The sequence below is a fragment of the Porcisia hertigi genome, chromosome 31 (assembly GCF_017918235.1).
Source record: "Porcisia hertigi strain C119 chromosome 31, whole genome shotgun sequence".
NCBI lineage: Eukaryota > Euglenozoa > Kinetoplastea > Trypanosomatida > Trypanosomatidae > Porcisia > Porcisia hertigi.
In genome coordinates this window covers 1,452,874-1,478,482 of record NC_090590.1, presented here as the reverse complement: position 1 = coordinate 1,478,482, position 25,609 = coordinate 1,452,874, and the positions used below count along the sequence as shown (strand labels likewise).

Below are 25,609 nucleotides of genomic sequence, written 5' to 3'. Positions count from 1 at the left end.
CCCTGCTGAAATAAATCGATGGGCACTTCTGCAACGGGTGTGTCGAGCCGCCGCCACACGAGGGGCTCTCTAACGGGCGGGGACTGGTGGGAGAGTGGCGTCGAAACACACACATGTGTGTGTGTGTGTGTGTGTGTGTGTCTGTGTGGTACGATAAACACGTGTGGTGCACACGAACCCCCCCCCTCACCTCACCTCCGAGCCTCCCCCCTTTCATCTGCCAATGTGTCGCGTATACCCCGGTAAAAACTCTCTCTCCCTGGATTTCCTCTGTTTTTCTCTTCCTTCCCAGTCACGGGCACCCACGTGCAGCCACGTCATCTCGGACTCTCCTGTTGCTCTCCAGAAGTCATCACATACTCTACACATCTCAAGTTTTGTCCGGATTGTCTCGTTCTTTCTTGTGCGCTTCACATATAACATACACAAATACACGCGCACCCGCCTACTACTCCATCAGTCGATCCGCGGAATGGGTGTTCTCTCCTTCGCTATCGTCACCTCCGCTCACCGCCGTTGACATCACCCCTCTCTCTCTCTCTCCTTCGCGTAGTTATCCTTTTTCTCTCTTTTTTTCTTGCGTGTGTGTGCGTGTGTGTGTGTGTGTGGAGGGGAGGAGAGGGACGGAGGGCATTTTCTAAAATAACTCCTCCATTCATCTGAGATGTACCGCCCGGCTGAGGATCAGATGGAGCGCATGGCGGGATACGCCATGCAGCGCAACGCTGTGCAAGAAATGGGGATGATGCTCCGCATGGAAGAAGAGCGAATCCTCATGATGCAAATGCAAGAAATGGAGATTATGCAGATGCAGGCTATGGGCGGCATGCCATTCAACAGAAATGAGGTGTGGGGCTTCCCGCAGCAGCAGCAACAGCAGCAGGTGCTGATGGAACAAGAGCCCCTGTCTCATCCGCCACACCAGCGTGACACAGACAGCCACTGGAATGCTCATGGATTGGCGACAGCGCGTTTTACTGCACCTGGCGTAGCTGCTCAGCAAGAGGAGGCCTCCACCTACGCACCGAACAGCCTCTATAATACGACGCCGTCTACCAACGCCGCTGAGGATCTCTCCGCGGCACAGGACTCGACATATAATCGAAACAGCATGTACGGTGGGAACATCAACGCCTACGCTGCAGCCTCGGGTAGCGACCTCAACGCGAATAACGTCACCGCTGCCGCATACTCAATGTACGACGCGAGCAAAGCGACCAGTATGTACGAGAAGCCAGCACCGTCTTCAGGTGCAGCTAACTCGGAAGCTGCAAAAACGGCAAGTGTTACAGGCACACCCTCCTCGGGCAACTCCTCGAACGCATCCCCGCGGAGGAATGGTGTTTCACCTGCTGTGCAGCGTACGCCGTCTGTCAGCACACCTGAGAAAAGGGAGTCTTCACTGAACTTGAAGGAAAAAGGCACGACCACGACCTCGTCCAAGTACCAAACCCGTGCTATTCGGCAACGGAACAGTGAGCTGAAGCGGCAGAATTCGTGGGCTTCGACGAAGGGCGGTTCACGCAATGCCACCAGTCAGCCCGCCCCTGGAGCAGACAGACGCAGGTCCATCTCACAGTCCTCAAATGGCCGAAGGGACAGCGTGCTGACCCCTTGTCTATCCGCCAAGTAGAGCGCCCACTAAAAGTAACGCAGGGAAAAAAAGGGGGCCGTCTCTTCCGCGGAAGAGGACAATATGGCAGTGGTTTGTGTGTGTGTGTGTGTGTGTGTTTCTCTGGGGAGGGTGGTGATTGGTACGCGTGTATACGTGAGAACGTTTTTGGCAACAAAAACAAAATGTGAAACCAGCGCAGCAAACCACTCGGCATGTCTGTCTACAAAGACAAACATAGAAGAGAGAAGGATCCGTGAGAAGCCACACGCGTGGCTATGCCGCAGCACTCCTGCAGTTGCCAGCTGTCGCGCGATTCGATATATTCACAAACGTTCATATATACTTGTTTTGCTTGTTTTTTTTTCCTCGCCGCACCTCGGATTCCAGTAGAGAACGTGTATAATCTTTTTCCCCCTCACCTCGCCTCTGCTTCAGTCCAAGTCCATCCCCTCCCTTCTCTCCTTCCCTCTCCCTCCACATTTATTTATCCTCTCCACGTAGTGATAGTCCACGTCTGTATGACGGTTGTATTCTGGGCCTTTCTTGACGATTGTTTATTCCTTCCCTCATTTTTCCAGTGTATATATTTCGGGTGGTGTGTTGCTGGTGCGTCTCTCTCGCCCCCCTCCCCCCCCCCCCCCCCACCTCTCACGTACACACACTCCTCTATTCTCTTTTTTCCTTTCTTCATGTGTCTATGGTGTCTATGGTGTCGCACGCTCATGTGTTTCCCTGGTGTGTCCTCTTCCCTCTCCCTTTTTTTTTTTGCAGCTCTGTCTTCTTGTGAGTGTATGCGCCAACGCAGGGTGTGTGTGTGTGTTTCCTGCCTCAAACCGTTTTTTTTTTGCATTTTTTGAGGGGCACTTGATGCGGTACATTGAATGGAAGACACTGCATTCTGCGTTTACTTTCTCTTCCTTTATTTTTTTCTGTTCTCCCTCTGCTGTCTTTTTTTTTTCGTCTTCAACATGTTTGGTTGGCCCATTAGCGCTCTGTGTTCACGGGTGTTGAACGTAGGAGGTGGCCTACTTGCCTTCTGCCGCACCGCTTCGGTGCGTGCCACTAGGCACCCAAACCCCTCCACACACACACACACGAGCTGCTTCTGTGTGTCATTCCCCATGGTTGTTGAACGAGGAGGTCTAGGAAGAACGATTTGGAGTGTGAGAGCAACGCGAGACTCGGACATATAAATGAGAAGCGCCAACATCTTGCCGTACCAAGCGTCAAGTGTCGTCTCAGCTCACGAATCACCCCTCCTCCCTCCTTCCTCCTCCTCTTTTTTTGGTGCACCTCTAGAGATAAAAGCAAGTTGGAGAGCAACAGTGCACAACACCGCATCCGCTTCTTTCACCGTCTCTTCTTTTTTGTTTTTCTGTTGATGTTGTTTTTTTTTTGTGTGTGTAACTCCCGCAGTGGACTCTCTGTCGTTCACGAAATGGTCTCCACATAACAAAGGAAGGATTTGGATGCGAAGCGAGAACTCAATTTACTCATGATTTGACCAATTTGGCACTGCGACCCCCCACCCCACCCCACCCCTCCTCCGCGGAGAGCTCGGCCCACCTCTCGCGCTGTATAAGAAGAAGACGTGCGAAAATACACCACTTTCATTGACCTGTTCTCCCTCTCCCCCCACTCCTTCAGTTGACTCCCCCACCACCACCACCACCACCACAAACTATTATCCTCCTCTCCCCAGTGTTTTGCCATTCACCCCATCACAAAAAGACGATATAACGCCCCTCACAAACCCGTGCGCCCTCAAATCGACGGCTCGTTCCCCCCCCCCCCCCCCCCAACCCCTCTCTCCCCTTCCAACCCCCCTTCCCACTCGCAGGCGTGTGCTACGAGGGGGAGGGGGGACTTCCTTGGCACAAGTGCCCCCCCCCCATTTTGTGCGGTTGTACTTCGACCTCTGTAGCGGTCCAGAGGGGGGGCGCCCCTCTCCCCCCCCCCTATTCTTCAACTTATTTTTAATTCCAGGAATTACCCGCGCCCCAAAACATTTTTTTTATTTTGTGTGGGGACGCTGCTGCTGCTGCTGCTGTTGTTGTTCCTCTCTGACGGCGTTCTCCGCCTCACACTCCCCCCCCCCTTCTCACACGAAATGCCTGACGCTGGTGATTGCGCCCGCGAGTCTCACTTTTACCGCCAGAGCCGTGATAGCGGCAACGGAGCTCAAAGTGTGCGTCGCTCTTTTAGCTCGCCTCTGCCAGTGACGGCAGCCTCCTTGGCGGCCTACTCCCGTCCGCGCACCACACGGAGTCATCTGATAAAGCGGCAGGACGGTCGTTACTACGAACCTTACTCGGCCATCGTTGAGCGTGACGACCCTGTTACCGTTTTATGTGTGCAGCGCAAACATGAGCAGGTGCTCGTACGGCACATGCCTGAGGAAGAGTGGCAGCGCATCATGCGTGAAGGTGAGGAGGTGCATCCTGGCATCGAAGGTGAAACAAGTCTGCACATTGTCGCACCATCCGAGATGAGCACACTGCCAGCTAGCGAAGCTGCACCGTCGCGCAGGCCCGACCAACCGATCCCGGCTGGCGCAGAAGCGATCGAGCCACCCGTCTTCGACTACTTTGTCGCCCCAGACAACCGTATCAAGACTACGTCAAAGGCGGGAAACACGCTTTTCTCGAATCTCCAACTTCGAGCGCGCCATTCTCGCAAGGAGTTGGAGCGGATGGTGCGCGAACACCGTCGTGCGATGCTCTCGGTGGAGCGGCGAAACATCTTCTTGCGACAGTATCAACGAGACATGCAGCATCGCATGGCAGGCACACCACTGTACACGCTCGGACGTGAACTCCCAGAGGAACTGGTGCAGCTTTTCTTTCTTTCTGAAGATCACCGTGCCGCCATGGACCGCGCCCCTGGGGTGCAAGACAACTCGCCGAGGCGCAGTGGGGACGGACGCTTCCTCTTCACCATCGACCGCAGCGCGACCTACTTGGGCGAGCGCATGCCGTTTGCAGGTCAGGTCCCCGCCGATGGCTTTGTTGTTGTAACTGTCGGGCCAACAGCAGACGCATTCACCTCGGCATGGCAACCGCAGAATGAGGTTCGCCACTTCTCAAATGACACAGAGGCGGAGAACCCCTTTGTGCCGTACTCCTACGGCTCCGCGGAGTACTTACCACGGGAGTGCCTGGATGACCCCCTCGATTCCAGCGCCACTGTACAGCAAAGACCAGCCGCCAAGAAGGCGACTTCAAAGGTGAACGTGCCCCCACCCAGCGATCGAGCTCTGCGCCGCTGCGCATCCCCGCCACGGTGATTACAGAGGAGAACTCGGTGAGAAAAGAAAAAAAACCTGTCTCGTGCATTGTCTGGATGCAAGCCTTCACTGTTTTATGCTCAACGTCCTCTGCTCGCCACATCGCCACTCTCCAATATGTCGCCATACAAAGTGAGGAGGTCAGAGAGTGGGTCTGTAAAAAGAAAATGCCTTTTCTCATTCAATCGCACACGCTTATGCATCTCTCTCGGTTCTCGGGGAGGCGAGGACGATAAGGAGCACGGATGAGCGGACGCCAGTGCTGGACCCCTGCACGTATCGTGGTGAATGGAGACCTGAATTTCGAGTCTCTCGGTCAATGTCATTTGTTTCTACGCGGGCCACGTAGCAAAGCGCACGCCCTGATCTAATCGAAACCCAGTACTTTGTGCGCAGTAGCGCTCTCACCTATACACAGCCTCTGCAAATTTTCAAAACGCTTGCCTGTCACCATTACTAAAGCAATCACCTTCGGTCTTTCACATACCATCTTTTCCCTCTCATAGATGGAAGATCACGACGCAGGACCGTTTTTTTTTTCTTTGCCTCCTCCCCACCCACCCACCCACCCCTCCCTTCGGCATACGTGTAGGTTTTCTACGCCTTTGCATAGACCTGTGCCTCCTCCACACACGTCAACCTCACATAGAAGTATACGATTATTCTTCAAACAGAGGCGGTTTATTATTATTATTATCACCACTATTCTCTTGGAAGGGCAATCGAGCTGCGGGAAGGCAAAGAATCAGGCATCTCTTTTTTTTTCCATTGCGATAAACGTATGTTGTTTCTTTCTTTGGTAACCCCGCACCGTCTCCTCTTCACATCCTTCGCTTGTTCTGCTCCCCCCCCCTGTTTAAGGCTTCCTCTGCGCGTCTCTCTGCACGTGGTTTCTTGATCCATCTCTGTTCTCTGGCGTACACCTCTTTTGGGTTTTTTTTGCGTGTATGTTGAGGGATACGCACGTTTTTGTTCATTTCTTTCACTTTCTTCATCTTTTGAGTCGAGGTCGTCTCCCCCTCCCCCTCCCGCTTTTCTGGATGTGTGTGTGTGTGCCTCCTGCATATATGCCCCGCCCCCTTTGAATTTCTATTTGTGTGTTTTGAATATTTTTCTTGCGTCTCTTTTCCCGGTGTGTTACTCTCCCGCCCGCGTGTGCCCCCCCCCCCACCCCATCCCACCCCACCCTCACCGACCGACCGACTCCTCCCTCCTCCTCTGTGTCTGTGGGTGTAGGCTCTGAGGAATCCTCGCCACTGATGAGAAAGCGAAAGCCCGGAGAAGCGGAGCGATGATATGTGGGCGAACAAAGGGGCAAAAAAAAAGGACGAAGAGACCCCGTCGCCTGCCGCGGTGTGGTGCCGTGTGTGTGTGTGTGTGTGTGTGTGTGTTTGTATGTGGCCTGTGAAGGACATCACTCGCTGGTGGGGTACCAGAACCAACATAAAAAACACATTACGTACATACACGTGGGATATGAGGAATGGATGGAGAGCGCCTTCTGACCGCCTCCCCCACCGAATAAAAATATACAAAATATGGTGAAAGACAGGAATGAGGCGTGAGGGAGAGACTGTGATAAAACGATGGTGAAGCGCTAGGCGAAATAAGTCAAGTAAGTTTTTTTTTCATTGCTGTCGTCCGCCCCCCTCCTCCCCCATTCCTCCCCTCCCCACTCGCACAATGGTGTGTGACTTTTCTCTTTTTTTTCCCCTCCCCCGACGGATAGGGGAGGGAGTGAAGGTGTGGGAGCCTACACGCTCAAGGAAAAGCCCACGTTATATCCTTTGTCGTTTGTGAGTTTCATTTGAAACATCTACAGGCAACAAGAAGGACATGGTTTAAACCTCAGAAAGACCACCGTATGACACCATCCCCCCCCCCTCCCCTCCCGCTCGCGTACACTGATGCTGACAACCTTCCAAACCGTCGCCTCCTTTCATATACGCAATGAAACCAAGACCATTCATCGTCATCAACACCCCTCGCACAGCACAGACCTTTCCCTTTTTCATGTACGTGTGTGTGTGTTATACTTGAGCTTTCAGCAATGGGAAGGTCCGCTTCCCCCAACGCAAAAAAAAAAGCGAAACAAAGAAGGATAGCGACCCCGAGGCAGGCACAAGAGCGAGACGTTGAAGAAAACGTTTATGCACACACCTTCACCTAACAACGGATGGTCATGTGAACATTGGCAGCAACCACGAGTGCTCTGTCTCTCTCGGGGCTAGTGCTCCTCCCTATGTCGAGAAGTAAACTTATGTCGCCGCGTGCACTTGTCACATCCGCTTTCAGAGCGGGCTCATTGAGCTTGACTTGAAGCCCCCACCCCTCCCTCCGTCTGACCCTTACTCCCTCCTCTGCACTGGGTGATGTTCTCCTATTCACACACACGCACATACCCTTTCCTCCCTCCCCCTCCCCCCCCCCTTCAGTAGTATACCCACGCTCGTGTTATCCAGTGCACCCCTCTCCCTCCTCAAATGTCATTTCAGTTTTTTTCTTCTTCTTTCCTCGACAAGAATTCTACACCCTCATCATTTTTTTTCTTGTAACTCAAGAGTGCACCCCTCCACTCATGCGCGGCAATTAATTTATTCATGTGCCTCCACGTAATCATCAGACAAACTCTCAGTCAGGCTCCCTCCCTCCATTAAAACCACTGCAGAAAAGAAAAAAATAAGGGAAAACAGAAACTTTGGTGTCGACGATTCCCTCACGCCTATTGAACGCCACTTCCCCACCCACCCACTCACCCCCACTCACATTGCGCTTGGTTTGTACAGAATGCCGTCCGCCATCGATGTCCCCAACACGCGGCAGAATATTGCCTCGCAGTCTAACCAGCACCGCAACCCTCCCGCCCCGCCCATCAACGAGTCTATGGTGCGGGAACTTCTCTCTGTGAACCTCCCTAAGACTTTCCGCCGCCCCATTAACCCGTTGGAGAGAAGTCATAAAAGCCGTCATCAAACTCGCCGGCCACGTTCGCGCAGCAGCAGCAGTGCAAGCTCTGCCAACAGCGCCACTCTTTCCGATCACGGTGAGCACAGTGGCCCTGGCCGCCAGAGACGCAGCCGCCCCCCACGCATATCCACTCGCGCCTCCTCGAGCAGCTCTCGCTCCAGTCGCAGCAGCAGTGCCCCCCCGCCGGGAGCCAGCGATGAAGACCACGCCTTCTACGCTCGGCTTGTCAAGGTTGGCGGCGGTGCGCCTGATGATGAGCCCGTGGCACTGGCTCGGTGCTGCCACACGGTGCGCGGCATGCTGCAGCTGCTTGAAGAAGCGCAGGTGTGCAAAGAGGATGGCAAGGGCGAGGAATCCACTGGCTTTTTCTGGCTTGACCTGCATGGGGTGCCACCTCCACGACTGCGCGATCGAGCGGCACTGCATAATGCGGACAGCGACGACGCACCCTTGAAGGAATTGTGGGCAGCGCTCGGGCTGCAGTTGTCAACGGTGAAAACCCTCGAGACGGTTCGAAAGCAGCGCCAGGCACACACCCGACCCGATCGCACCTTGCTCGACGACGTGTACGAGGAGGAGATGATCGACCTTACTTCACCAAGCGACCGCGTGCTACATGTGGAGCGCCTGCGGGCGCGGGAAGATGACGCTTCAGCGGATGAGCACGGCAACAACCCCCACCAGCATGAGAGGTCGCAGTTCAGGCCAGGAAAGAAAGCGACTGGGCAGCGCACATCTTGTGGAAGCGTTGCTGGATCGACCCACTATGTGGTGCTGGAGCTGGCGACACTGCTGACGCCGATACAAGCGTCGTCGGCAATGAGCGAGGAAGCCTGGGAGAGTGCGCTTCTTCCGCGAACTTCTTTGCCTAACGAGTACGTGAACGAGCCGCTGAACGAATTTATAACAAAGGAAAACTTCGAGCGCACAGTGCTCAGCTTGAGTGCGGCCACTGCCGCCGCTCACCGACACGCCGCTCCTGCCTCGTCTACCGACATGCATGAAGTTACGAAGGTGTCGCAGCACAGCCAAGAGCCCACCACAGTACCAGTCATCACATCCACTTACGTTGTCTGCTTTCCCACGGGGTGCGTGACGTGGTGCCCCGCGAGCACACTGGGACTCACCAGCGCCGGCCGCCGCTCCCTACGCAGCGCTGCATCAGCGAATGGGCAACAACGCGAACGCACTGTCCCGCACGTATTTGACAAGAACGACGGTGCTGGAGGCATTTCCCATCATGCGCCTTTTGGGGATGACGACAAGGGCGTGGAGGTGTGGTGTGTAAAGGCGTGGGGCCAGCTGCAGGCCACCGTGCTTGGTCGCATGCGGTACATGGCGCAGCTGGGCAGGTGCGCCACCGCCACCACCACCTCTCACACGTGGCTCAGCGGTGCGTTGAGCGAGATTGCAGCCCCGTCGCGGAGTGCCTTGGCAGAGCCGGTATTGCGCACCTCTACCTTCGTGCCGTTGCTTTTTTCGGCCGTGTGTCATGCCTACCTCCCAAACATGGCCATCGTTTTGGGAGAGGTGGACGCCATTGACTCCATGCTGCCCCTTATTGAACTCGACAGTGAAAGCGACCAGACCGATACGATCCGCCGCGTACTGCAGCTCCGCCGTCGTCTTGCGCTGCACAGGCGACTTCTCTTTCAAAAGATTTGTCTGCTGGAGGCTCTCGATCGGCCAGTGATTCACACAGCTGCTCGCTTTATACGAACACACAAGGCACCGACCTGGGCGAAGCACAATGCGAACCCCAGAGTGGCTGCAAAGAAAAACAAGACTGCCGTACTCCGCTCAGCGTCAAACGATGGTGGAAACAGGCTGGGCAGTATTGACATGGATCGTCCTGGGGCCGACGCTGGCGCAGCAACGGTGAGGCACCCGTTAAGCAGTGATCAGTACTACAAGGGCCTCAACGCAAAGAGGTCAGAGCATGGCACTCTGCCAAGGGGTGACAGCATCTCGTTCATTGTCCCACAATCTACGCTGGCAGCTTCCTCCACAGCGCCCCCTCAAATGGCACCACCGCCGTCCCTCGCCGCGGTTTACAAGAGCGTCATGAGTGTGATGCACAATCTTGAGGTGGCTCGGACGGTTCTCGGGAACGCCACTCTCATCTACACCTCCAAGGTGAACTTCAGTAACTCCCGCACGAGTGAAACCGCCGACTACTTCGCACTGATGTGTCAGTACATGCTGCTCGTTGTGCTGCCGCTAAATATCGTGGCTTCTCACTGGGGCATGAACTGCCCCGTACCGTTCGCAAGCATTGAGAACACGAATCCATTCTGGGGCATTGTGGGCATCATAGCCCTTATCGGTGTCGTCGGCGCCGTCGTCCCCCTCTACGCTTTCAAGACAAGGAGAATCCACCTGATATGGTAGCCTCAACCGTTTTTTCTTTTTTTCGACCATAAGGTCACCCCTCCACGGCAATAGAGAAACAGAGAGAAATAAAAGTCGCAGAAAACAAAAAAACATTGCGAATGAGACGCTCATACGAGTGATGGCGCCTCACCCCATTCGTGCATACACCCGCACAATGCCTCCTTTTTTTTTTAAACATCGCTGCACCCGGTTGTGGCTGCTTTCATTTTCGTGTTTTTTTTTTGGTGAGGGTGAGGTTGGAGTGTTTTCTTATCACCCCTCTCATCCCACACAAACCTTTCGTGTTAAGGCACTGGACTGACTAGCTTACACTCTCACACTATCGTGATTCGTGGTCCCCCCCCTCCACTCCCCTCCCCCATTCTCTGTTGAACCCCTACAATTACCTCCCTAGATTGATTTGGGGACACGGGGGGGGAGGGGGAGTAGCCGCCAGGCGTCACTTGAAAAGGAAAAATATATCGCCTAGGCGGGCTGTACTGTGGCCCTCTCTCTATTCCCGTCACGTTTTCTTGCATGGCTTTTTTTGTTCATGATTGTTTCTCTTCTACGCGCCCCTTCACGACACCCTCCCTCGCCCCTCCCCCCGCATCTCCACATAACGTCTCTTTATAAGTGGGCTCCCCGGCAAAAAGAGAAAAGAGAGGGGGGCACCCCCCTCCCCTCCCCCCCTCCCAGACGGACTTATGTTTCCTTGTCTGTTAAAAAAGGGGGCTGTATGTTTTACTTGGTACACCGGGGGGGTCCCACGCACATAACGTTTTGATACACACAAACTCTCTCTCACGCGCCTTCTCTTACACCTTCGCGCTGATTTCACTTCTCTACCTTCCCTGAACTGTGCTGTGTGACAGCGCGCGGGAGAGAGGGAGAAGTATACGAGACACACAGCCGCCATGTCACCGCAACGCCGCCCCTCCCCCCCCCCTCCCTCTCAATCGACGTCGTGATGCGACCGTCATCCAGTGAGCAGTGGTGTGCAAAGTTGCTGCGGTGTATTTTCTTCCGATTAGTTTTCTGTAATTCGCCTGCCGCGTACGAACTCTCGTTTTTCGCCTCCCCAAATATACGTAGATGGCCCTGCACTGATTTGCACTTCTCGCCACTCTTTTCTAATCGGCTCTCTCTCCCCCCCCCTCCCCTCCCCACCCTACCCTTCCCTGTTTTACCTCACCTGTTACTGCAATGGACCTAACATAGACGTGCCTCTCGGTAGTGGTGGATCCCAGCATCTTTAAACGTCGAACAACACAAAATCCCCACCCCCTCACAACACACACACACACACACACACACACACGACATCAAGGTCGCTTTGTGTGTGAATATGTTTTTCTGCAGTTCACACGCCCCGCCCCGCCCCTCCCACTCCCCACTCCCCATAGTGGCCTGACGTTTTACGCTTTGCGCCGCCTAATCAACAGCCGCCACCCTTTCACAGTGGTGGCACCACTCCAAAAGACGGCTGCTCATGTGTATTCAGCCACACACGAGGCACCGACATTGGGCGACACACAGTGCCGGCTCATCATCAGTATTTGTAGACCATCACGGGCGTTTTGCTGTTTGTTTCGCAGACAGCTGAGGCAGTGATCTACCGCACCGTGCAGCGTGTAGCGTGACAGACACCTGAAGCTTTGGGTGAAGCAGCTCTTATGAAAGGCGAAGCCTCCGACAGAATACGGCGGTCGTTTGTGGCAGCGCAAGTACAAATGAGTGATTTCACCCATGTAAGGCAACCCCGTATGTCTGGCCGCACCGATGCTTGAGAATGCCTTGTGTTTTGTTTGACGAGCTTGCAAACTGCCAGCAGTGAAACAAAGAGATTTTTAGCTCAAGCAGTCGACCAACGCCCCCCCTCCCTCCCCTCTTGTCCGAGCGCGCTGCAGTTTCTGGGAGTGATGGTGAAAGGGATCGCGCATATGGTGTGACAGGTGGAAGAGACTTGAACATTTTTTAGCAGCCTCAGCCCTTCGACAACGCCTACTCCAGCGCCAGTTCGACGCTCCTTAGGCTTTGCCAGTACCTGCAGCGTGTTCCCGAGCACCACCTCCCCCTTTCCCGCCGGCTCCTCAGCAACGTTCCTTCATAGCAAGTCACACAAGCAAAGAGCAGCCCCCCACCACCACCACCAATCCCCCTCTAATGTTTTCTCGATTGCGATGGGAGGAGGTGGATGTCTTCATCGCACCCCCTCAGCGAAGTCGATCGTTCTGCTCTTCAACAAGACGCGCCAAAGAATTTAAAAAAACAAAAACGATATCATGACAGTCACTTGACTGTTCTCTATTTCGATGGGACCTGAGAAAAGCCAGCAAGTGAAGATCAAGCGTGTCACTCTTTCTCGGGTGTGTACGCACCCGTACACGTGAGGTGCTGCAAGCCGAGCATGGGCCATGTCAACGGCTGGTCGCATCAATGACGCACTCTCCCCTTCTCCACGCCCCTTTTTTAGTCCCAGTTGGTGACAAGAAGGGGGGGTGGAGAAGCAAGCCATCTGACTGCTTTGATTGGTCAACCGCGCACCGCCCTAGCAGATGTACAACCCACACATTCTCATGAGGCTTTCCCCCTCCGCTGATCCCCACCCCCCCTCCTCCCCGCTGGTCTTCTCCTTTTGCCCCCCCCCCCCTCAAAAAAAAAAACTCTTCTCTCCCACCACCGCGCGCCACCGCCAAGAAGACAAAGGCTGACCTGTCCGAAACATTTACAACAAAAATAGAGAGAAGAGAAAAAGGGAAGTGTGCGTATGGAGACATCGTCTACACGCGCCCCCGCGACAACGGACGTACCCGAGACGCTGATCATCTTTTTTTTCTTTGCTTTTTATCTCTCTTATGCAGCGCGGACGTTCTTCTCACCTCCTCCCAAGTCTCAGTCCACCCTGATCATCGGTGCGCCGCCACACGTTTTCTCATCGTATTGCGATAATCACCAGCTCTCACATCTGTCGAAGACGTGATGCCTGCCACCGCCTCCGTACCACGGCACCGCCGGTACGTCGATATGACGCCGGAAAGAGAGCAGAAGGTTACTCAATTGGTGCAGCTCATGAAGCAAGCCTATGACCCACTTCCAATGCAGCTGCAGATCTTGCTGCGTTACTCACCGACGTCAGAGGATGCACCGACGCCGCACAACACCACGCGCCACTACTGCTACTGCGCCCTAATTTCGTGCGAGTGGAACGTGCAGAGGGCTTTTGACACCATGAATAGGCACGTGGCGTACCGCAGGCAGTTCCAGCTCGACGAGCGCAGTGAACTACCATCGGCAATGTCGATCCGCGGGTGGGATCAGGTGGAGGTGTCGCATGCACTGGGTAAGGAGCTGCGAACAGGCAATCAGCGCGTCGATCAAATTGCCGCTAACATCGACCGCTACCTCCCCTGCGGTCTACACTACTGGGACCGGTATGGGCAACCTCTCTTCTACCTCATGCTGGGCAGCGTCGACGAGAAGAATCTTCTGAAGAAGCTGAAGCAGACCGCCAATGTAGGTCAGTCTATAGCTGCCGTCTTGTGGGAGCTGCTACAGCACCTGCTGGGCTCTGGTGAGTGGCTTGCGTACTACCAGCAAATGCAATACGATGCGGGGGTACTCACGGTGGATGCCTCTGAGGGACTCATCCGCGCCACCACGATCGTGATAGACCTCAAGGGGCTGACATACAAAATGATGTGGAAGCCGGCAATTGACCTGCTTGTGACCAGTTTCAAGCAGTTGCTCCATCATTACCCCGAGTGTGTGCACCAAATTCTCGTAGTGAACTCTCCCTCGATGGTGTCGTTTGGCTACGGGATTATTCGCCACATCTTGCCGCCCACGGTGCGAGCCAAGATACGCATGGCCAACTCGAGTGAATCGCTGGCGCTGCTGAAGGAGCAGATCGACGAGAAGTACGTGCCGGACTTCTACGGAGGTGCGTGCCACTGCCCTGGCGGTTGCGTGCGCTCGTACAACCCGAACAGCAGCGAAACAGACACCACCACTATTGATCAGGACGGCACACTGCCCGACACGGAGCAAGTACCGATGGATGGTGGTGTTATGACCTAATAGATTCTCGTTGCGAGCCGGCGCCGCACACAAAAGAAAATCTTTTCCTCGCGCGCGAAGGAATCGGTTGTGTGGGACCTTGTCTCCTCGAATGGGCATGATGCAGCGTTTGCCACGTACTTCATTCCCCAACCGCAGGCACAGGACTTCGATGCGGAGAAAGGTGATACGTCGCCTCCAAGACGAATCCGTCCGAGGGTGCGGGTGAGTACGTGGCCCCAGTGGATGGAGTAATGATCCTGGTATGGGTCAACAAGCAGTCCTGGGTAACGGCAAAGCACTTGCAGATGAAAGTCTTCAAGCAGAAAGCATAGCTGCTCGATATACGGTACTAGGTTTCGAAACAAAAAAAAAAGTAGGTGATATAGTCTGCGGCCATTGCGATGGGAGGGGGAGAAAAGGGGGAGGGGGGCAACGAAGCAGCAGCCCTGCAAAGTGAGGTGTTGTCCCACCACTCATTCGTGGGACACAAACGCTCAGCGAATGTGACTGACACGGCTGCTCTCTCCCCCCCCCCTCTTTGGTTTTGCCGTTGTTATTCTTTTTGTTTTTCGTTTTCTTTCTCGACCAACACCACAGTGGTCACCATCACTTATTGCCGTGGGCATTTTTTCCTTGTTTTTTTTTGTACTCCATTGCGCGCCTTCACCTCAGTGTCACCCTTACTCTTTTTGAGGTGATGGGAGGCGGCGGGCTCCGGGGTCCCTCCCCTCTCCCTTCCCGTGTCTTCCCCTTTTCTGTGATTATAGGCCTCCCTCTCTATTGTTTTCGTTTTTCTAGTCTCCACTCTGCTTCTCATTTGCTTTTTTTTTGTATTCCTATATGAGGGGGACACATCCCGAACCTGTGCCCCGGCACGTGTGTCCGTGCATCTCTCACCCCCTTAGCCACCTCCACCCCCAAGACTCAAGTGTCTCTCCACGTACCAAGCGATTCCCTGTCTTGCTCTCTATTAATCAGGATCGCATGTTCATGTGCACAGATAACCAAATATGATACACGTACATACATGGTGAGAGAGAGAGAGGGTGAAGAAAAAGAAGAGCACCAATCGCGCAGTGTATCGTACGCACCCATGTAGGGTATATGACATTATAGCCGCCATCCACTGTCGACTCCCAACGCGTCCCTACTGAGACACAGCCAAGACAACTTCTTGTCACGCCCGGCGGACCGCAGACGAGGTGAGGAAAGAGGGAGAGGGAGGGAGTGTCAGGATCGATCAAAGTCACCTATTGCACACAATCACAGTGTAGGTCACTAATAAAAAAAAATCAAACCAACTTAAATCCCTGAAATCCCGCGTTGCCGATGCCGCCCAGAAAATTGAGTGAGGCTTTTCTGAGCTCGGGGAACACGCGTTTGCCAAACTCCGCTTTGTAACCGCTCCCCCCCCCAAACCCAACCCAACACGCACGAAATCCCTCTCCGGTGAATCCTTGTCGCACCAAAGAAGCAATGCAAAACAACAGTTTGTCTTCCCTCTCCGTACACCCCCCCCCACACACCTTCACGTACACACACCTACACACACTCACACGCACCACTGTGGCAGTCACCATCACCAAAAAAAAAAAAGAGCGCTTGGTACCTCATCTCCACTGGCACGCAAGTAGGGCCATGCCTTCCCCTAAACACAATGGAAGCGCGGGGACTCTGCATGAGGAGTCAAGCACAGTCTCGTACACCCAAGAACAAGTAAACAAAATCAACGCCCTCATCAAACTCATGAATGAGCACTACGATCCACTGCCACCGCAACTGGAGTCGTATCTGCAGCTGGTAGCCTCCGCCACCAGCCCCGCCTCAGCGGAGGAAAAGATGGACTACAAAAGCCAAGAGCGGGGCCTGATGCGCGATGTGACGTGGCTGTACTGTAGCGCCTTTCTCGTGTCGCGGGAGTGGGATGTGCAAAAGGCATTTTCAATGATGCAGGAGGTGGTGGTGTTTCGCGCAGAGAACCGCCTTGATGAGCAGAGCTTCTTCCCACCTGCTGTTTCAGTGCGGGGGTGGTCCACCACAGAAGTATGCAAGACGCTGGGCAAAAACCCTCGCGAAACAAGTCAACGCGCTGACCGTGTCAGCGCTGGGGTGGCGCAGGCGTACAACTCAGGTATTCACTACTGGGACAAGGCCGGCCGGCCGGTTGTGTACGCGATGATGAACAGCCTTGATGAGCGGGATCTCCTTCGACAGCTGAAGAAGATGGCAAATGTTGGTCAAACGCCTGTGGATGTCATGTGGGAGTTCGTGCTTCATTTTTTAAGCGTGCTCGAATCCATTCTGGTCTATCAGTTCATCCAGCGAGAGGTACAGCGATCACAATCGCCGCCGACCTTAGCTGCCGTGGACAGCGCAGTACTAGAGTCGGTAGTGTCGCAGGTGGCCGTGACGATCATATTTGACATGAAGGGTCTCTCGATGAGGATGCTCTGGAAACCGTTGATCGATGTGACTCGCGCCATTAACCAGAAATTCTTCAAGTATTACCCCGACAAAGTCCACTCCATCGTTTGTGTCAACTCACCCAGCCTCGTCCGCTACGCCTTTCGTCTTTTGAGTGGTGTCATGCCAGCAGCCTTTCAGAAGAAGATTCGCTTCATCAGTCCGCACGACACCCCCGCCACGCTGGAGTCGCTCATTGATAAAAAGTATATTCCCTACTTCCTTGGCGGGGACTGCCACTGCACAGCCGAGAAGGGTGAGTGTGTGAGAGGCTACGACCCGCAGCATCCCCGGGGGACGACGGGGACGAACACGAGCGCCGACTCCCCGCTCGACGACGACGACGAAGAGGCCTCCACGGAGGATGTGACGCTGTCTGCGGGACACGAGCACACACAAGTGTTTCATGTAAAAGCCTCGGAGGTGGTCTGCTGGGAATACTGTGTGGTGGGTGGTGGGAATGACATCCGCCTCACCACCTTCTTTGTGCCACAGTCCGTGGCGTCGGGGATGCAGTGGGCGAAAGTTGAATCCAAGAAGCTGAGCTCATACAAAGTGGAAACGGAGGCGCTGTCCTCTGGATCCGATGCGCTTGCCGCGACCGAGAACGGCGTTGTTGTACTGGCGTGGTGCAACACACGGACCTGGCTTGCCTCCAAACACCTTCAACTTCGTGTCTACAAGAAGGCAGCGCCCTCCGCCAATAACGAACAAGAGCTGTCTACTGCATAACAGTGCCCAGATAGTCGAGTAGGTGCGCCAATACACGGATCGGGATATCGAGAAGTTGAAGTCTACACTCCCCCCTTATGTATATATGCTCTACAATCAAATGATATATATATATATATTTATATATATTTCTTGCCGTCATGCTGGATTCATTGTGCTACCCAGAGATGATGATATGGATGCTTTGTCGTCATCACTCACCCCCCACACACCCCATTTATCCCACCTTGACAATCCCCATTTGTATTGCTGCGTTTATTCATTTGTGTGTATGTGTGTTGTGAATGTGTTTGCCAGATGCCGTAATATGGAAAGGACACCCGTGTGAAGGTCCGTGCTCTAGAATCAAAGCAGTGGCTGTCCGTTAATCGACCCTTTGCAGTTGACTTCTTTCTTTTGGGGGAAGGGAGGGGGAAGGGAGGGGGTCGAAGGGAAGGGGGAAAGAGGGGGGTCGAAGGGAGGGAGGGAGGGAGGGGGGTCGAAGGGAGGGAGGGAGGGAGGGAGGGGGGTCGAAGGGGAGAGGGAGGGAGGGAGGGAGATGCTCCCCAAACGTTTTGCAAACGTGCAGATCACACTATCGATCTTTTCTGTGTGTTTTTGTTAACCGTATTTTTCTCATAAGTGTTTCCCTTTTTTATCGTTTTTTTTGGTCTGGTCAAATCAATCGACGGTCTCCAGCTTCACGATAGAACAGCCCTTTGAATAGTTACTCCGTCGTCCACCAACATGCTTCGCCACCGCCGCCGCCCTCCTCGACCTCCCCGTGGTGATGTACAACAGCAGCGAGCGCACAACACCTGCGATTAGATACCTCGAACAGGTGGGGTAGTATGTGCGCCTCGTGTTGCTACATGCCGCCACACCATCTTCATCTACTGAACCACTCACCCCCCCCTGTCTCTCGTGGACACCTTCTCCTCGCACGCTCCATCTCGACGGATCACGCTTCGGATAATGTGTGTCACACGCACACACACCAGCCTGCAACCCGGCCCCCCCCCTCCCCTTTTAAATGCACACAACCCCGTCTTTTCAGGGTTCACTCTAGACCCCTTGAAAGCGTGTATGCATACACATACGTACGCACATATGTGTGTGTCTTTCCGTGTATACGTGCGAATATATTTGCACTCACTTCTCTGGTAGTTCCCCTCCCCCTCCCCTCATCCGCGCACATTTTCAGTGTTGTTGCTGTTGTTTTCGTTTTTGCTCATTTTTGTCGCGCCGGCCTCTCTGATGGTGAACTCCCCTCTCCCCCTTCCTCCCTTTTCTTTTTTTCATGTGTGGCAGAAAACATCTCGGCGTACACATAAACGTGAGCGAAGCGAATCAATACGAGTTGCGCATATATATATGTATGTCTCTCCGCATGTGTCGGCCTCCTGCGTTGGCGTGCACTTCTCTTTTTCTCCACTTTTTTTTTTGAGAAGCTGGGCTGCGTAACATCGGTTTTTTTGTTTGCTGGTTTTTGTGTGTGCCTCGATGCCCCCGTCAGCAGCGACAAGGCCAAGCGAGGGAGAGGGACACCAGCAAACAGAAAAGTTCCAAGACACCTTCATGGGCCTTATCAACGGATTCACCACGCAGCTACTACACACCTCCCTTTACCCCTCCCTCCTCCCCTCCCCCCTCCCTCACTATGTCTGCCTCTGTGTTTGCCGGCTCACCCTTGATCCCTCTCCTCCTTTCCCTCTCTCTTTTTGAGTGGTGTTTCCCTCGATTGAAACGGTGTCTGGCAGCCGGCCACGGACACCCGCGTGTCTCTCCAGAGGGCGTCACACTTGCGAATTGGAGGGCGGGTGGGGAGAGAAGGGAATCTTTAAGCTGCACACTCCGAGAGTACACACAAACACAAACACGAGAAACCAAAGAAAAAAGGGCCAGATGTGTGGAGGCGCCCCACCACCCCCCGCCCTTCACCCTCTCACTACACAATTGGGAAGAGGGGCTATGAAGTGTTCTATACCCCCGCCTCTCCCGGTAGCCCCATCCTCCTCCTACTCGCCTCTTTCCCTTCCCTCCCTCCATCCCTCGCGCCGGCGGGTGCGTCCGTTGCTCGTCCGTCTGGTGTCTTTTTCTTTTGCGTTTCGTATACACTTGTTACGCTTTTCGCTCCAAAAACTAAGGCATGTAAGCTGAGGCACCGCTGTTCAGATAAGCAAGACTGAGACCATCGTGGTTGTATGCAGCGCTTCTCTGAAAACCACTCACCTACCTACCTACCCCCCTCCACACACGCACACACACACACACAGAGACACACACACGCACACACCTTCCAAACTTTACTAGTATCTGTGCCTCTATAGCCCAATTCGATATATGTATCAATATATATGTGTTCATGTATAAACGTATACGATGCGCGTGTCGATTAGGTGTTACCCCATCACACACCCTCGTACTTCTCTATTTTTTCTGCTGTGCATTTTGCAATAACATCTATCTATATAGATATATTTATATGTATATTTATTTTGTTTTGTTTTCTCCCCACCCTCAGGGTATTAACCGCGTCATTGACGGTAGTGTGCGAAATAGAGGCATCCCTTATACTCGACCTCTAAGACCATCTCTGACTCCTCCTTTAACCGGCATCATTACACTGTTGCACTTTCCCCTCCCTCCCTCCCTCCCTCCCTCCTCCTCCACACACACACGCACACCTCCTTCCTCTCGAACGATGCCCCTCTACGCCTCTCTTTCTGCGAGCCGGTCAAACGCTTTGAACATGCCTGAGCTCCTCGAGCGGCGACGCGTGGCGCGTCTAATCCGCGTCCTTCGACATGGGAACGATGAAGAGCGCCGCCAAGCACTAAAAATGAAAATGATTCCCATCCCTGAGAACTGCGACGCGATGGCGGTGCATGGCACGGCTATTCTTGACATCTCCAGCGCACCGGACATCCCCCTGGGCACCCGCCCTGCAAGTCAAACCCTCGACCATCTCGCGCATCTGGGGTATCGCCACGGCGGCTTTCACAGAGGCAATGACCACCACCACCACAAGTATGTTGCAGCACAGAGTATCGACTACTCCTCCTTCATGGAAGTGCTCTGCCCGAAGGGATGTCCACTGCTGGATTCCCTCCTCCTGACGCCTCTCACCCCGCGCCAGCCTCTCGAGATCCCAACGTGCGAGAACGAGAATCCCCAACTCGGCTCCCCTCTGTCGTCACCGCAGTGCAGATCACATACCCTGTCGTCAGCCGCTGCTGTGGTGGCTACACTACCGGAAGCGCCGCTCGCACCAGAACACCACACGCCGGCCCCACACAGACTGCCGCTGGTCTCCTCCGTCAATAGGCTTACCTCAGCTGAGGACTCATCGCATCCACGCTCTGACATCACTTACGTGGATGCCCCAGTCACGCTCAGCAACGCGGTCGTTGAGCAGCCCGCCTCCCTTCCTGAAAACCACCGCCCCGCCTTGACGCACGGTGTTGATGAATCAGGTGGCAATACGACTCCTCCTGGCAGTGCGGCGATGGACATCGACGATGGAGAGGTCAACCCTCGCATATTTGTCAGTGGGGGCTTCATGTCACTCACCGCGCCTTACCGCAGAAGCGTCGGGCACTCCCTCCTGTTTTTTTTTCGCCGTAGCCCTTCCGGCTTGAACAGGACATCATCCAAATATCATGGCCACTGCAACCCCAGCGCTGTAGCCAACCTCAGCATCACCCGGCTGTTCGGCCACAACGCACTTGACAGTCCATCCGATCCTTCATCGCGGATCTATGAGGCTTCAAGTGCGCACTGGGCCTTCCCAGCAGATGGTAACAGCTTCGAACTTGGTGGACGTGTCCTTTTCACGGACCGGTTTGTGGAGGCGCAGTCCCACACTGCACTGCCCACAATGATCTCCGCCTTCAAGCAGTACATGTGCTCTCTCGTCTCCACAGCGTCGCACTCGCCCCTTACGCAGAACCCGTCGCTGGGCATCTACTCCTCGCCTGAGAGTGGTTCCTCATCGAAGCGACAACAAATCCACCGAGCTAAAAAACAACTCGACTCTTTTCAGCACGGCATCCCCCTCAAAAGTCACCACACGAACAAAGAGGTCGAGAGATGCGTCCACGAGGCGATGAAGTGCATCCGCCCAACCTTTCGCCGTATCGAGCCTGTCGACCTCTACGGCACCAGCCAGTACCTCTCCCCCACCTCCCTTTTGCGAGGAGAGGAGGGGGGGAAGAGAGAGTAGAGTGTGTAGATCCCCGTAAGCTGACGTGCCAAAATCAATAGCGCACATGTTTTCATCTTCAAGCGCGAGGAGGCGGTGAAGATGTGGCCGCGCCACCGCTGGAGGACATCACCCACAATCTACTAGTCATTAACCGGTCTGTATTTTTGTGTTTTTCAATGAGAACGCTTTTAAATGCCTCGATGAATGCTTCATTTCGGGGGTATTGACCCGCGGCTCTCTCTTTTTTTTTCAATTTTGATGGTTTTTTGGTACCGCGCCCCCCCCCCATGTGTTGGTGCGTCTCCTCCTCTGAGCACCGCCAAACAGGGATGGGAGGGGAGGGGGGAGGGGGGAGGGGAGAGAAGAAAAGTGAGTCGGTCTCAAATAAGGCCTGCACCCCTCTCTGCGTTGTACTGCCAATGTAGCGCACTCTCTCATGATGGAAGTATGTCCTCTTTTTTTCCCCGTTTGTTGTTTTTATTTTTTGTTCTCCTGGTCACTTCTGTGGTGGGAATACAGGTGCGTGTCTTTTTTAACACGTACGCCTCCGCCACTCAATGGTGCAGAGGGAGAGAGGGTGGGGGGAGAGAGAGGGGTTCCGTGTAAAGGTTGCCTTCTTCCTCCGCCCCCCTCCGCCCCCCCCTTTTTTCCTCCATGTGCTCGCCTCCTATCTGCTTGTAGCTCGTCACGGTAGACATCAGGGAGTGAAATCTCTACATGAGGTGTGCCTGTACAACTCAACACGAATCGACCGAGGGATGCAGGAGGGGGAGGGGGAGGGCAAGAAGTGCCTACGTATACCTTGGCCTCTGCCCTTTCTCTCCTCCCCCTCCTGCATCCCTCTGTTTTCTTATTTGTTTGCATCCTCTTTTTTTAGTGTGTGTGCTCGAGAGCCTCGTGGTGCTCTCTCCGTTTGATCCGGTGGATAGTCCCCCCCCCCCTCCTATTACACACACACACCGCACTGAGGAGGCTGGGAAAGCTTGTTCTTTATTGGATGTGTGTGTGTGTGTGTGTGTGCGTGTGTGTGTGTGTGTGTGTGCTCCCTCTCAACGCGGCGGTTTTTTCTTCGCGATGGAGAGTGGTGAAAAGTGGGTCCTTCTTTCTTTCTCTCTCTCTTTTCTCCCGCCTTTTCCCTCCACTCTCCGTGAAGCAATCGAATCACTTTGCGGCTCGATCCCTGTGTGTATCGATATCTCCACTTTCCAGTTAACCCACACCACTTGTGAGAGGGGGATTTTTTTTTCTAAGAGGAGAGAAGATTTATCAGTGCCGGACGATGCAGAATCGCGACAGACGCTTGAGTATCGCACGCCCTGCTTCTCGTACCATTACCTATTTTTTTATTCTATACACTTTACTACATGCGGGTTTGAACAGATCTGTCGTGTCGATTATGGCACGCATCTCCCCATCTCATTCCACATAGTTGGCCAGGGCTACACCTTTGTTGCTGCTCTATGTATATAGCACAGAAGGAAGAGCGCAGACAACAGCACGTTCAAATCGACGCACCACGCTGTCGAGCCTCTCTCCCCCCCCCCCCCTCCACACCTCCCAGTCGGCACTTCGGGACTCTGTGTTTTTCAGTTTTTTCACAGGTGAAGTAAGTCACTGCTCTACTGCTTTCTTTTTTCTCCTTTTTTTCTTTTTCTATTGCTTCGGTATATATATTATTATATATTATTATTATTGTGTGTGTGGGGGGGCTGTGTGTGTGTGTCAAGCCATCAATACTCAGCGGCGCTCTTCGTGGTATCATCCCTGTTTTTTTTGTTAATGTGTGTCGCTCCCTTTTTTTTTATCCTCCGTCCCTCTTCGGGTGTAATGTATTCATTGTATCGAACGGTACGCCTCTTCGTATTGCGCTTTGCTGTCGCATCCGTGTTTAACCGATGCACCAGAAAAGGGGGGAGGGGAGGGGAGGAGAGTGGTGTGGCGTCTTTGGTGTGTTGTATGTGTATATACGATCTTTATTTCTTTTTTTCCAAGTGACGGGTCATCTCCCCCCCCCCTCCTGTGTGTGTGTGAACAGACCTCAACAACCGATTCATAATACAACTATATACAAAAGCTAGTCCAGTATGCGTCTGTGTGTGTGTGTGTGTATGTGCGTGCACGTCCCAGTAGTGCTTCCCTATGTGTCTTTGGCTCTCCCAACGTCATCGAAGCAACACCACAAGACCGGAGTCAACACAGAACCATCCGCAGTGTCCCTTCTCCTTGCTCCTGCCTCTTTCGGACAACAAGATGCGCTCTCTCTCTCTGTTCAGCGAGGATGCGTGCACCTGCTGACTCCCAGCGCAGCGTTGCACTACAGAGCCTGTAAATCCAATGGAAACTTGAGTGTTTTGGAGAACAGAGCCTCATTTCTTCTTTGTTTTCGTTGCAGCTATGTTCCCCCACCCACCCCCAATCTCTCCCCCCCCTCCTCTCCCTCTGTCTGTCATCCTTACGCACATCATACTGCCGCACGCACACCTACACACCAACACACACACACACATCATATATGTATATTTATATATGCTTACATGTACATACCCACAACGCAACACGCATACAGATAATCTCGCAGCCCCTCCTCTCCCCTCCCCCCCCCATTGAGAGGATCAACCTCTGAGCGCCGCTCTGTGTTTTCGCCCCCTGTCCTACGATCTCTCACTGAAAATCTCCAGGGCCTTCTCTCCCCACCCTCTCCCGTACTGCCGTACAAACCACAGCTGCACCCCTTTTTTTCTTTCTTTCTTTCTCGTAAAGTCTATACATATATAATATATACATATATACAATATATACATACAATATACATTCACACACATCCATTTCTACTTTTTCTCTCGAGTTGTTTATTATTGAGGAAGAAGAAAGAAGAAAAAAAAACAAGAATTGAAAAGGAACGCCTCTGCACTTCCCGTTCGCTCTAAAGACCTCTTCCCTCCCTTCTCCTCCCTTCTCCCCTTTCTCCGTTTTCTCTGCTCCGTATTATGTCTGCGTGTTTGCCTTTGCTTTCAGTATGAAAGACATTTGGATCTTCATTACTATTATCTATTAATAATTTGTATCTGCGTCTGCGTCTGTGTGTCTGTGTGTGTCCGTGTCTGTGTGTGTGTGTGTGTAGCACAGCTCTGATCTCGTTCCTATATTTCATCCTTCTGCACTCTCTCTTACCTCCGTTGTTTCTCTATATACCCCCCCCCCCTGTCCCGTCCTTTCATTAATCTTGTCCTCGGCCACCCATAGAGCAGCCTATCCTTGAATATCTTTATTGACTCTGAGTCTATTGTTTTCCCTGTCCTCTCCCCACTTCCCCTCCTGTGTAACCGCAGAGAGGTTCCCCTCCCCTCCCCCTTTTTCTTCTCCCGCATGGGTTACTATCATTTTCTCTTTTGTATGTCTATCATTTTTCTGCTTTGAGTGTCTTTCTTATTTTTTTTATCTTCCCCCCTTTGCGGACATCCCCGGCGACGGGGTTTGGATGCCTTCGACCACGTGAAAGGCACTCGTGTCTTTGAAGATACCGCGCGTGCCCCCTCCCCCTCCCCCCCTCCTCCCTCTTTTTTTTTCTCCTCAACAACAACAGTCCACTTTCCTCCCTTATTAACCATACTCCCGACAGCACCATGCAGTCTTGCGTCTCGCGAACGATGCTGCCAATGGCAGCTTCAAAGAAACGGATGCCGGTGGTGCATCTGCGCGACCAAGAGCCGAAGTGCATCCGCCAAGACTGTGGGGATTCAACGCTCATGCACCACACGCCAGGGATCATCGCGACAGTGCTAACAGGCACCCTCTCTCATTCTGCTGGTGGCCCATCGACACAGGACGCTCACCACGTGCCCACAGATGTCATCAAGAGGGATTTGCGTGTCAATATCATGGAGAAACTCGAAAACTCCCGTGATACAGTCGAAGCGGACGCACT

General features: G+C 53.6%; 6 protein-coding genes across 6 annotated transcripts; all 6 read left to right on the top strand.

Annotated features, from left to right (window-relative positions):
• Positions 1 to 664: 664 nt before the first annotated feature.
• On the top strand, positions 665 to 1,633 carry JKF63_03937 (uncharacterized protein; the record flags this gene model as incomplete). Its single annotated transcript, XM_067899933.1, has 1 exon — positions 665 to 1,633. The coding sequence occupies one exon, from the start codon at positions 665 to 667 to the stop codon at positions 1,631 to 1,633; it is 969 nt and encodes a 322-aa protein (XP_067755139.1).
• A 2,092-nt stretch (positions 1,634 to 3,725) lies between these two features.
• On the top strand, positions 3,726 to 4,901 carry JKF63_03936 (uncharacterized protein; the record flags this gene model as incomplete). Its single annotated transcript, XM_067899932.1, has 1 exon — positions 3,726 to 4,901. One exon carries the CDS (start codon positions 3,726 to 3,728, stop codon positions 4,899 to 4,901), a length of 1,176 nt encoding a protein of 391 aa, XP_067755138.1.
• A 2,787-nt stretch (positions 4,902 to 7,688) lies between these two features.
• Positions 7,689 to 10,259, top strand: JKF63_03935 (uncharacterized protein; the record flags this gene model as incomplete). Its single annotated transcript, XM_067899931.1, has 1 exon — positions 7,689 to 10,259. One exon carries the CDS (start codon positions 7,689 to 7,691, stop codon positions 10,257 to 10,259), a length of 2,571 nt encoding a protein of 856 aa, XP_067755137.1.
• A 2,964-nt stretch (positions 10,260 to 13,223) lies between these two features.
• JKF63_03934 (uncharacterized protein) lies at positions 13,224 to 14,321 on the top strand (the record flags this gene model as incomplete). The annotated part of the gene is made up of 1 exon (XM_067899930.1): positions 13,224 to 14,321. The coding sequence occupies one exon, from the start codon at positions 13,224 to 13,226 to the stop codon at positions 14,319 to 14,321; it is 1,098 nt and encodes a 365-aa protein (XP_067755136.1).
• A 1,620-nt stretch (positions 14,322 to 15,941) lies between these two features.
• JKF63_03933 (uncharacterized protein) lies at positions 15,942 to 17,498 on the top strand (the record flags this gene model as incomplete). The annotated part of the gene is made up of 1 exon (XM_067899929.1): positions 15,942 to 17,498. The coding sequence occupies one exon, from the start codon at positions 15,942 to 15,944 to the stop codon at positions 17,496 to 17,498; it is 1,557 nt and encodes a 518-aa protein (XP_067755135.1).
• Positions 17,499 to 20,181: 2,683 nt separating this feature from the next.
• On the top strand, positions 20,182 to 21,702 carry JKF63_03932 (uncharacterized protein; the record flags this gene model as incomplete). The annotated part of the gene is made up of 1 exon (XM_067899928.1): positions 20,182 to 21,702. The coding sequence occupies one exon, from the start codon at positions 20,182 to 20,184 to the stop codon at positions 21,700 to 21,702; it is 1,521 nt and encodes a 506-aa protein (XP_067755134.1).
• Between the last annotated feature and the right edge of the window lie 3,907 nt (positions 21,703 to 25,609).